The 13,115-nt window shown below is 49.0% G+C and overlaps 1 protein-coding gene across 1 annotated transcript in view; it reads left to right on the top strand.

Annotated features, from left to right (window-relative positions):
* The window catches only part of Tmcc3 (transmembrane and coiled-coil domain family 3), a 73,260-nt gene that overhangs the window by 48,543 nt on the left and 11,602 nt on the right, over positions 1 to 13,115 (top strand). The window contains 1 exon segment of the mRNA XM_028880252.2: positions 12,667 to 13,114. Within this exon segment, the coding sequence (XP_028736085.1) occupies positions 12,667 to 13,114 (448 nt within the window).

Raw genomic sequence — 13,115 nt, 5'->3', positions numbered from 1 at the left:
GCCTGTGCTCATCTGCAGCTGATGGCGAGCATTTAGTGACTGTGGAAGTTCCTGTCTGAACTCAGCCAGTGGAGGGAGTTCCTGCCTGGTGTTGACAGTCATTATCGGTGGCTTTTAGCAGAAGTCGCCTGCGTTTTTTCATTAGGCAAGATATCTTGGGGTTTAAGCTAGCTTCCCTTGTAAATATCAGATCGAAAACAGAGCCAGTAATTGCCTCGTGGCACCGAGGACGATCTTAACTGAGGCGGGCTGTGTGTATGTATGTGCCCAGCCAGGGGCTCAGCACAGGCCCTGGCTGTCAGCGACCGTGGTCAGAGCCAGGCAGATCCGGATGGCAACCACGATTCTGCCACTTGCCACCTTGCAAACTCCACACGAGCCCTGGTCACTCTCTCCACCCAGAAAGTGGGAGTCTACGGTCTAGCCTCAGGTCCTTGAGGACAAAACTGAAACAAAAAGTTGGTTTGTTCTTAGAAGACATCAGAACTTTCTCTTTTTTTGTCTTCCTTTCATTTTTTTTAAAAAATAACTTTGAATTCTCTAAGATCCCATCCTCTCTCAGCCATTCTCCAGCTCTGCCTTTCTCCTTTAAACATGTCATTGCCGTCTTAGATTTAGGAGGGGGGAAGGCTGTGAGAGATACATGGATGGATGGACAGACAGACAGATATAAATAATCTGATAATTTAAGGGATTTGGAGTATGGCAAGAGAGCAAAAGCACTTACCACCGACCCTGATGACCTGAGTTCAGTCCTTTAGATCCACATAATCGGAGGAAAAACCGGGTTGCCACAGGTTGCCCTCTGACCTCCACAGTGCTCTGGCATGTGCACACACTAAATAAATAAACAGATATCGATAAACTGTCTTGGGCTTTGTCAAGCCTCACACATATAGGCAAGCACTTGAGCACTAAACTTCACTCTTAGCCCTAGGATACCTGTGTCTTTTAGGTCATATTCAACTGAATTATGCTTACTAAGAAATAAGAAACCGCCAGGTGTTGGTGGTGCACGCCTTTAACCCCAGCACTCAGGAGGCAGAGCCAGGCGGTTCTCTGTGAGTTCGAGGCCAGCCTGGTCTACAAAGCGAGTTCCAGGAAAGGTGCAAAGCTACACAGAGAAACCCTGTCTCGAAAAACCTAAATAAATAAATAAATCCTATTTAAAAAAGAAAGAAATTAGAAACCATACATGGCTCTATTTTCATTGACAGAGAACTAATTGTCTTTAGGGGATATGTAATGATATGTCTAGTCGTATGATGTAGTCTATGTAATGATAACTCAAACTTCAGTCTATGTAATGATAACTCAAAATGCATGGGGTTTTCATCTGAAAATTGTATTACTTCTTTGCGGTGATTACATTCAAAATTCTCTAGTTATCTTCCCTGTAGGACTCTGCTGTTTGCTATTATCACCCTCTGTGTAATAGAACACGTAACCTATTCCTCTTGTCTAACTGTAACATTGTATCTGTAAGCAGTCTCTTCCCAGTCTCTCATCTCCTGGCCTCTTTCGTCTAATCCTATGAACTCAGATTTTTAAAGAATTCCGTATATGAATGAACACACACATCTGTTTTCCCATGCCTGGCTCATTTCACATAACATTAGTGTCTCTGGGTGCTTCCATGTTGCTACCACATTTGACAGTCTTTCTGGTTCACTAGATAAGTTGAAAGTTGACTAGTTAATCCAAGACTGCTTCCTTATTACAGAGAGTAGATCAGAGTCAAAACATATAGATGTATTCGATATGGCAGGCACCTGAGTTCTCAGCATTAATTATAACAGTACCTCCAGGGAAATGCCATTTAGGAAGGGAGGGGTCCTATTTGCATGTTTTGTGCATTGTGGCTCTTAACAGTCAGCATTTCTGGGGCCAGAGAGATGGCTCAGAGGTTAAGAGCACACACTGCTCTTGCAGAGGACCTGAATTTGACGCTTCAGCCACTTAGGCATCTCTCAGTTGCCTCTAACCTCACTTTCACAGAATCCGATGCCCCTGGCTTCCTCGATCCCTTGCATTCACATCTGCATACCCACACACAGACACACTTACATTCCCAGAATTAAGATTAAGTCTTAAAAATTTATTTTAGGGGCTGGAGAGATGGCTCAGAGGTTAAGAGCACTGGCTGCTCTTCCAAAGGTCCTGAGTTCAATTCCCAGCAACCACATGATGCTCACAATCATCTCTAGTGCGAACTGATGCCCTCTTCTGGCATAAAATCATAGGGCACTCGTATACATAAAATAAATAAATACATATAAATTAAAAAAAAAATTTTAAAAAGTGTCATTTGGTAGTTGACCACCTACCTAGACGCTGCTTGGAGCCACGGGAGTTGCCGGGTTCCTTCACATCTGAGCATGCGCAATTCTCCAGTCTGGCTTGAGAGCCTTGTTGTCCTCACAGCCACAGGTTCTTCTTGATTTCAGGGCAAACAACTGAACCGGTGTCAACAAGAGGGCCGACTGGATGCCCCAGCCCAGCTGGCTGTTTGTCAAGCACTGATTCATTCGACAAACACGGAGGTTCTGTTGAGGAAACGGTCTGAGTGAGCAGGCAGGTGGCCCCATTAGCCAAGAGCCTCCTCTCCAGGGAGGCTTCCCAATGTGGAGGGAGCAAATGTTACACAAACACTGGCACACAGAGCCGAATAAGCGCCGCGAAGGAGGCGATTGCAAATCCGGGGTGCAGCGCCATGGACGTGATCGGTTCCAGCTGTTTGTGAGTTGTGGGCGGGGCTTGCCGGACAAGCCCGGGTTAGGCTTGTGCCTTGGAAGGTGAGCTGGGATGGGGGCATGGGAGGCCGTGCCATGCTGGGGAGCCAGCACAGAAAGGGGGAACGTGCACGAAGTGTTCAGGGCTGGGTGCTCACCAGATACATGGAAGAAGGTGAAGGTGGACACCTAGACCTCGGTAAAGATCTCGGCTCTGCGTCTTCGAGCCATAGCCACAGTTATCTGATGCCTCCCGCGTTCGGATGCATACAGTGGAGCCCGTGACAGCTGCTTATGGACCGGTGAGGACTCAAGCCGTGTGTGTCCCACCCACTCCAGCCTTATTCCAGCGGTTGTACAGAGGTGTGCTCGGGTCTCACACCATGGATGGCTGTGCTGTGGGGTGTGTGTAAGGCATGGAGACCCTGCCGGGACCTTGAGGTCCTGGATGCTGAAGGACTGGGGACAGGCGCTGTGTTGCTGTCATTCAGGAACTTGGCTTAAGCACAGATCGCTCCCAAGGGTGTTTGAGGGTAAAGGAGGGTGTGAATACATGTTACAGGAGAAAGGGGCAGGACTTCTACCTAACAGAAGGCAGGACTTGGCTGAAACAGCTGCTTCCTCCGATCTTCGTGGGGGCGCCTGTCTACAAGTAGAACATGATTGTTCCCACCTTCCCTTGCTCACTGGCTCCCCCTGCTGACGGCCACAATCCAGGGCGCATGTGCAGCCATGGTGGGAAAGGCTCCAGACCTCCCACCCCCCCCCCCCCCCCCCCCCCCACCCCCAGCCTTAAGTGAGAGCCCAGGGCCTTTCATCGGATCCTTCCCCTCGTGCTGAGTCAGGCACTAAAAGCTTCAGAACTCATTTGTCCTGTGCCCAGTGTGGCCTCCAGCGTCCTCTGATGGGAACTGACTGTCCACCATCCCCTGAGAGGAGCTGTGAGCCTTTCTCTCAGGATGGCTCTGAGTGCCAGCGCCTGGGGAGGTGAGGGCCAGGCACCAGGTACTCTACTCGCTTCCTTTCCCAGACTTGCTTGAGTTCAAGGTACATGGGTGTCCGGAGGCTCTTCCTAGAAGCAGTTTCTGTGGGTGTTGTCCATGAGCCTCTGCAGGCAGGCCCAGGCTGGTCCTCACCGGAATTCGGTGCTCTGTCTAAGGTGGTGAGTTTTTGTCACGTTCCCTGCTTACCCTTCTGGGGCAGTCATCTTCCTCACTCGGACATCAGTCTTGTGTACGTCTCGCACACAGTAAATCTTTACCAGGTCGGATGAATCTCTGCACAGATTGGTCTGTGTGAATTCGACGTGTGAGTTATGAGCCATTTTGAAGAAATGTGTATTTTCCTGTGCATGTAATTCAAAGTAGATTAGCAGCGCTGGCTGGTAGAGGCTTAATGAGAAGATAATTATTTATAATTACAGTATCAAGTGCGTGTAAGTGCTTGAGGATGCTTGAAGAATTTGCCTTCGAGAGCCTTAAACACGGCCTCACACATCTTCTCCACAGCGATAGTTTGTGGCGTCTGTGGAGAAAGGCTGGGGCCGTCGGAGGTGTGTGTCCCACTAGCTGTGGTTCCAAATGGTCCCTCACTACAGAGTGACGGACGGGGCCTTCCTTCCGGGCACGAGGCAGGTGCAACTCTGACGCTCGGGAGAGTCCCCTCCCAGTGATGTAAGGGAGAGGGCAAAGTGCTAGGAGGAAAGACTAAGTGATAGTGTTTATGCAGGGCCAGTGCTGGACACAGTGCTCTTGGTTGCCAGATGGGGGTGAGCAGAAGCAATGTCCTTGTCCAAGCAAACTGGAGGCAAACACCGGACAGAGGTACTTCCCTAATAAGACGTCCTTCTGGGTGCCACATGACGATCCTCCGGATTATTGGTTTGGGGCGTGTGGGGAGAGATTGGCCTGCTTCCAGAGAATGAAGCTATCAGGTCCTCTGAGCAGGTGTCCGTGTGAAGGCAGCCGTATGTGTCTAGGAACAGGAGACGGGAGGCTTGCCAAGGCTTCGGTCGGTTTTGTTTTTGTTTTTGTTGTTGTTGTTGCTGCTGGTGATGGTTATGGTTGTGGTGGTGGTGGTGGTTGTGGTTGTCATGGTGGTAGTGGGGGTGGTGTGGTTGTGGTTGTGGTGGTGGGTGGTGGTGGTTGTGATGGTGGTGGGGGTGGTGGTGGTGGTGGTGGTGGTAATGGAGATGGTGGTGGTGTGGTGGTTGTGGTTGTGGTGGCTTTGTTTTTTTTTGTTTTGTTTTGTTTTTTTAGTGCATTGGCTCCATTAGCAAGAAAGCCAAGTGTAGCCAGCCGCGGTGACGCACGCCTTTAATCCCAGCACTCAGGAGGCAGAGCCGGGTGGATCTCTGAGTTCGAGGCCAGCCTGGGCTACAGAGCGAGTTCCAGGACAGCCAGGGCTACACAGAGAATCCGTCTTGGGGGTGGGACTGGGGGCCAAGTGCTTGGCATTTGTCTAACTAAGTTCCCTAAGTGCCACGCTCACGGCCTCACTGGACAGTTTTCAAGTGTATGTCAAGCCAGGTGACCTAGTACAGAATGCTTTACAAGTGGAGCGGAGGGAGAGCTCAGGGCCACCCACACGGCACAGCTCCTCCATCCCTCAGGAGAATCACTCTGCACAGGAGAGGAACCTTGCCCTCCCTCCAGGCCTGCACTGGGTGCCATTCCAGATGCCAGGCCCTCACTTGCTGGGCATGTAGACACTCCTAAATCTTCTTTTCTCCCTATCCACCTCCATTCCTGTAGCTGAAGTTGTCCTGTGTCCAGCCTGGCCCGCAGCCACTCAGACCCAAATAAACACACAGAGGCTTACATGAATTATAACTGCTCAGCCATTAGCTCAGGCTTTCCACTGACTAGCTCTTACACTTAACTCAACCCATTTCCATTCATCTATATGTTGCCATGTGTCCTGTGGCTTTACCTGTGTGCCATTACATGCTGCTCCCTGGACGGTGGGCTGGTGTCTCTTGACTCAGCCTTCCTCTTCGCAGAATTCTCCTCATCTGCTCTCCCTGCCTGTACTTCCTGCCTGGCTACTGGCCAATCAGCGTTTTTATTAAACCAGTTTACAAGAGCATTATTCCACAGCACATCCCTTACATTCCTTTCTTTCTTTTATACTTCTCATCCTTTTCTCTCAGTGACTATAAATGTTCAGGTATTGTTGCCATAAAAGCAATAAACTTTTAGTCCTCATAAAATCATTTGGCCTAAACCACTGCTCATATTTTATGACATGGGTCCAGCCTGAGATGGGGACATGCCAGAAAGCCACACCAGGGCTCTGGCAGACCTCTTACTGGAAAGTGACAGGTCCAGAATTGGTGATGAAGGAAAATTTTCTGACGAGATTCTCACTGAAGCCCAGCCACACAAGCTCAGGCAGCCATGTTAACAGCACTGCAGAGTAAGTTTTTTATTTTTTTTATACAATCAGCTTTGAGTATTTCATAAATCCAAGTTGAGATCCAGTTAAACTGTGTGTTATCCATGGGCTTCAAGCGACATATATTTTCTTTGTAAGCCTCAGTGTTCTCATAAAAGAGGGCTAGCGTGAAAGATATATGGGCGCTTAAGAAGCTTTAGCATTGTGCCTAATTCACACAGACGTACTCAGTCCTGTTAGGGAAACAAGTTCGAGAGGAAGAAGGCTTGGACTTCTGTCTTGTTACTGACTTAACTTCTCGGTGCTGACTTAACTTCTCGGTGCCTGGTTCCCTCGTTTGCGAAATCAGTATCAACGGTAGAATCTACCTCAGAGAGTGTTTCACAGATAAGCTCCTGTATGTGTCACTGAGGTGACTTTGTCCTTCTTTGGCTTGAAGTGGGATAATGCTTCCTTGTCCCCAGGAGTCATAGAGACGCGTGATTTGTGGAGCAAGACACCGACGGCGTGTCTCTCTGGGAGACGCGTAAGGAGCTGGTGGTGAACAACTCCATGGCACCCCAGATGGTATAGGTTCCAGCACTGCTTGGGTCTTACAGCTGACTTGAGCGGCTGGAATGAGCAAGAAATAGACCGAGAGAGAGAGAAAGAAATGGGGGGTGCAGGAGGGGGGAGCCGCTGAGATTTTGACACTGTTGCCATGGCAAAGGCTTGCATATCCCGGCTGGCACACTGTAGGAACAGCCTTTACTCTAGACCGGAAACGTGGAAGTCAGCTGAGCCAAGTTAAAAACAGTCAAGAACACTAAGAGTGATGAGATACCTGGCCACGGGGGGCTCCTCAAAACTCTTGGGTTCTGATCATGCTGCCCCTTGTGGCCTGGGTGTAAATCTGCACCCTTAGGTGCCCTGAAATACCCATTGTTGTAGAAGTGGCTGCCTGTCGGAAGGACCTGCCCCTTTCCTTGTGTGTCCCAATTCAGGCTACCTTTCTGTGGCAGAGGTCTCTTGTGCCTGGCCTTGGGACTAAATAGACAGTTACTAGCCGTCTGTTTTTCTGAGCTGACTAGGTATCTGCAATTCTGAGCCTCAGTCCATGTCTCTTAGGGATCTCTTAGGCCATCGTCGGTTGGTTGCTTGGTCCGTGATAATGGAGCAAATCAGGAGTCCAAATAGCGTGGCCCCAGCATCCTGCTGGTGAGTCCCGCCACCACCAGCTGCATCAGAAGGTGGCAGGCAGAGGGGCAGAAAGGGAACCCGACGTGTGCAGAAGGGGCCGAGAATTCCGGGTGGCCCTGCCTTTAACAACTCGCTCCCAAGTGAGGAAACGTACTTCTGAGAAGTCAGCATAGCTGTGACTTTGTCCATGACAGCAGAACCACAAAGGCTTCCTCTCATGGCTGTGCCACCTCGGCACCGGGACATGGACCCCTGGGGACCTCTGGGACAAATTACATGTTAACTATAGAGGATACACAGGAGCGCCCTGCTCCTTCTGGGTCTGTTGCCTGGGTTTCCAGGGTGTCCTTGCACATCCGTTCTCTTCCTGTAGGGACCAGAGAGGTAAACGTGCAGCAGCGAGCCTAAGTGCTGAGCTCACGCCTAAGGACCACGTTGTACCAGAAGTCAGGGTGGATGTGAGTTACCTTGGGACGCTGCTCAAGAGGCCTGATTCGCTGCCGAGATGACTCAGGGTCAGGTTTTGACGTCTGTCCAGGGCTTCGCCTTTTCCTCAGCCTTTGTTCCAGAACGCTGAGGGTGACAGTGGACATGTTTCGGCTGCCGCCACCGGAAGAAAACACAATTAGGAATGGTATTTCACGAGGATGCTCGGTGGTCTGCCTTTTATCCAAGCAATAACGGCCAGGGCGTTGTGGGAGGACGGGAAGAGTCAGCCGTCCTTTTTAAAAACAGCCACTCTTCCTGCCAAAACAATGTTACATTGGCTTGAAATTTTTTTTTTTTAATGGGATAACACAGAAGGAGCATGATAAAGAATGACCCCTCCTACCCCCGCGTTGTAAAAATAGCCGTTGTTAATACAAAGGTGCTTGTTTTTCTTGCACATTTTACATAAAAGTATGCTTTTAAATGAAATTGGGGAGATGGACAGAAAACACTGATGGAAGACATTCTGTGTACCAGGGTTCTGCAGTGCTTTGTGTGCTAGCTATTTATTCTTCACAGCGCCTGGAAAATACTGCATGTGCACATGGGTGTGCGTGTGCATGTGTGTGTGTGTGTGTGTGTGTGTGCATGTGTGCATGTGCGTGTGCATGTGTGTGTGTGTGTGTGCATGTGTGCATGTGTGTGTGTGTGTGTGTGTGTGTGTGCGTGTGTGCATGTGCACGCATGCGTGTGCATGTGTGGAGAACTTTGGTTATCCTGCTCATTTATTCCCCCACTGTATTCCCTTGAGACAGGGGCTTTTCACTAAACCCGGCGCTAGGCTAGACACCAGGGAGCCCCAGTATCTCCTAGTCTCCACACGCTCCACGGCACGGGGTATATGCATGTGCACAGCCCTACCCTGCATTTTTTTTGAATGGGTGCTTGGGATTTGAACTCAGGTCCTCACACTTGAACAGCAACCACCCTTACCCAGTAAGTCATCTCCCCAGCCCTTCTCTAGAGAATCTGTAAGTCCATTTTGCAGAGGAGGAGATGGAGGCAGGGAGAGGTTAAGTGGTTTTCAGAGGCTGTGCAGTCTGTAAGGAAAAGGGGTAAGATGAAGGAGTAAAATCTGCCTCCAGGGCCCTCAGTCTGGACTCTACCATTGCCAACTTCAATTTGCAGTGTGCCGTATTTCCTCATATGATGCAACGTTCACCCTTGTTTCTATCCGCCGCCCCATTCTGCAGATTGGGTGATAGAATCCCACGTGTGTGACTTAGTTTACCCAAAAGCATGTAGCTAGTACACATCAGTGCTGGAACAAACCCACATTCCCTCATGCACACAGCCCATATACATGTTAACTGCAGGTGATCTGGGAACCTCTGACCTCCTCCCACTAATTCTGAAAGCAAGTTGCATCATCCAGGGGCCGGGGCCAATTCCAAGATAAGCCATGCAGGGCTGGCCGGCTTCAGCTCTCTTCCTCACACATACGATTTGCCTCAGTTGACCCCCAGGAAATCTGTGGGCAATGAGCAATGTATACCTGGCCCTCAGTTATCTGCGCAATGGTCAGGCTTTATATAAAAGACCAAAATGTGCACCCCCAAACAGCTCTGCCCCTCTTCAGACATTTTTTAACTGAGATTTGCTGACAGGCAGTTAAGGCTGACAGATTTGAGCTGTAAGTGTTGTTGGCTTTCCCCAACCCAGAGTCTTGAGGACATGCCAAACATTGTTACAAATTTAAAGTAAGGCAGAAGTCGATCCGCCTCCTGGGAGTAAACAACAGTCTCTGTAGATAAGGCTGCCCCGGATCTGCAGCCTTTAAAAGAACCCGGCCCATTGCCTTGGGACTACCTCGGTGACTGACCAGCCCAGGGGTGTGGAGAGCTGGAGAAGGATGAGCAGGTGGTGACTTATTGATGAGTTTTTCCAGGTAAACCATCAAACATTTCTCTTCAGATATAGTAAGGGAATCCCCAAAAAAGAATGTCAGTTGTTTTATGTACTTATATAACTTTATTTGATCTTATCTGTGGATTCTAAGAGAGCAAGAGCAAGTGCTTACGGAATCATAAACAGGGTTGGGCAAAAAAAAAAAAAAAACCAAGAATGTCGTGTAAATAGACCAAGCCAATGGACACTGCTGGGATTCCTCTGGGGGGAAGAGTAATGTAGCCTTGATTGACAGGGCCCAGGAGTGCTTCTGCTTGCTTTAAACTTCATTTTAACAGTTTAAACAACAAGTCCACAACATGTTCAGATTGTAAATGTTCATGTTTTACATACTGGCATCTTACCTAAGTATAAGTTACACTTCATTTAAAGATTGAAAACCCTTATTGGATGTGTGTGTGTATTGTCACACGGCGATATTCGGGTTTCTTTTTAGTTGAATCTGTTTGGAACGACCAGGGTTCTGGGAAACAGTTCTACCTGGAAATGTCAGGGCTACATGGCCAGAACACCTGAGGCTACGTTCTTTATTCTATGAATCGGTAACTTGAATGACTTCAGTGTAGACTCCTTGAAATAAAGAATGATGTCATTTTAGTGGCTCTGTTGTTGACAACCCTTTGTGAATAAAGGAAGTGCTGGCCAAGGCTGGGTACAGCGGTGACGTCATCTCTCCTGCTCCACTCTCCTGCCGATGAGCAATAAGAGCAGGATTAAGTAGGACCACAGGATAAAAGGGCAGCAAGAAGGCTGGCAGAATGAATCAGCTTCTCCCGGCCCTGGGGAAGCTAGGGAAAAGGCATTTGAGTGGCCCTCAGAAGCACGGTAGGATGTTGATCAGAGGTAGATGAGCAGCAGACACTGTAAGACCGTCCATAGGATGCTCACATTCTCCGCTCTTTGCGGACTGGCTCACTTGGGATACATGGCATCCCTCAAGGTCAACTGAGGCTTCAAAGGTGAGCTGGGGCCTCGCAGTGGCTGGGAGGTGTGGTTTCCGCTGGAGGGTCTTCGGAAGTCCAAGTCTGTGCCTCGGAAGTGTGATCAGATCTGTTATCTCCTGTGACGTTCAATTCCCAGCCTCGTGGCCGTACAGCCCCGTGAACTGCCCTGTCTGTGGCAAATCAGCAGGTTCTGGGTTTCATCTTTGCTGCTGTTCTCATTTGGACCCGTCGCTGTTCCGGTTCGGTAATGAGCCATGGGTACATGGCTTCCGAGGGCTCTCCCGTGACCACCTCGAAGATCACCGTGTACCGGATACTCCTCCTTCCTGAGCAACCAAAGCCAAGGTTTCTCTGTTCTCTTTTTATACACATCTTGTTTTCGAGTCTCACAGTGATTTGGCGTTTACTTCCTTCCAGCCTGACTTTCGTGACCCTTCATGATGCTCTCCCACCAGAAAAAAGCAATGTGGAAGGGCACCTGTGTGTAGGAAGAGGGGCCGAGAGGGAACACTGATAAATTTGTACAGATTTTGTCAGAGACTTCATATGCTGACCTTTGCCTCCTGTCAGAATTGCTTCTTCCTGATGAGGTACCAGGGCAGGATTTAGGACGGTGGCCGACTTCATACTCATGTTGAACGTGGTCTGTCTGGGGTCACTCAGACACTGTGAGGTCTGTCTGTCTCATTCCTTACTAACCTTTTGCTACTAGCTTACTGGTCCTTTTATAGGGTGGGAAGGAGTAACTTCCTCAAATATTGCCTTGTCTCCTGTTGGGTAACATCAAGGCATTATTCTTATCGAGGGGATGTTAACGACTGAGATGTTCTAGTTTAGATATTGTAATTGGAGATGCAGTCAGCCTCTCCAGTGGCTCATTTTTCATCCTCTGAGGACAGTGTCAGATTAGTAGGGTGAGAGGCAGCTTGGATTCAAACCCTGGCTCTGCAGCACTTTTTCTACGTGTGTGTGGCTTTGGCATGATCCATGCCTAGCTTGGTCATAAGGATCGAACAAGATAATCCCTGTGAACACATCTGCACACTTAGTGTGCGGTCTGATTTTGACCTTCCCTTGTAGAGCACAAACTTCTGACCCTGACCACGATGCCCAATACTGCTTTATAGTTCTTAGTCTGGACAACCTGCGAATGTAAAAGCAGCGTCATGTTATCTTTGTGTTATCACAGTGGTTCTCAACCTGGGAGCCCAGATCAGCTATCCTTCATATCAGATATTTACATTATGGTCCATAACAGTAGCAAAATTACAGTTATGAAGTAGCAATGAAATAATTTTGTGATTGGGGGTCACCACAGCATGAGGAACTGTATTAAAGGGTCACAGCCCTAGGAAGGTTGAGAACCACTATATGATCATCTGTTCGCTTGTTTTAATCATTGTGGTTGTAGTTTGGAGTTATTTGTTTCCTTATAGAGATACTGTTACATTATGCAATTATCAAAGTTAATCATGCACCATACAGTTCTGTCACATCTGCTTAATGGTTCTATTTGAAAAATAATTTTCTCGATGGATGTATCTGCTAAAGTTGTTTCTTCCTCTTCTTCTTCTTCTTCTTCTTCTTCTTCCTCCTTCCTCCTCCTCCTCCTCCTCCTCCTCCTCCTTCTTCTTCTTCCTTTTTTGTTAAATGACTTGGTTCTGTATTAGAGGCACCACTCATAATGAAGCAAGCCTCCCAAATTACATGAGTACTGGAGAACCCAGAACTGACTGGGTTCCTCGTTCCATTATGCGCCTTCTACCCTGGCCCCCCGACAGATGGCAAATGGGCTACACTGGAGATAGGATTTCACATCCAGGCAGTTACAGCACACACAGATGGAGGAAGGAATTGGGCTGACCTACCTTCTTAAGCTTGGGAGGATTAGTACAGAGTGCCCATCCTGTGGACACAGGCCGTTGGACAATGTGTGTGCCCCATGTGCGTGAACAAATTCTGTCCCACTGAATGTCTCGTTTGCTTCAGGTGTCAACGTGTTTCTCGTGTCCCTGCAGGTAGAACGTCATGACATGAATACCCTCAGCCTACCCCTGAACATACGCCGAGGGGGTTCAGACACCAACCTCAACTTCGATGTCCCAGATGGTATCCTGGACTTCCACAAGGTCAAACCCAACACGGACAGCCTGAAACAAAAGATCTTAAAGGTGACGGAGCAGATCAAAATCGAGCAGACGTCCCGCGATGGGAACGTCGCCGAGTACCTGAAGCTGGTCAGCAGCGCGGACAAGCAGCAGGCCGGGCGCATCAAGCAAGTCTTCGAAAAGAAGAACCAGAAGTCGGCGCACTCCATCGCCCAGCTGCAGAAGAAGTTGGAGCAGTACCACAGAAAGCTGAGGGAGATCGAGCAGAACGGCGCCTCCAGGAGCTCCAAGGACATTTCCAAGGACAGCCTGAAGGAGATACACCACTCGCTGAAGGATGCCCACGTGAAGTCGCGAAC

This window comes from Peromyscus leucopus, chromosome 18, assembly GCF_004664715.2.
Source record: "Peromyscus leucopus breed LL Stock chromosome 18, UCI_PerLeu_2.1, whole genome shotgun sequence".
In the NCBI taxonomy this organism is placed as follows: Eukaryota; Metazoa; Chordata; class Mammalia; order Rodentia; family Cricetidae; genus Peromyscus; species Peromyscus leucopus.
Note: the sequence above shows the minus strand (reverse complement) of the source record. Positions and strands in the feature narration are given on the sequence as shown.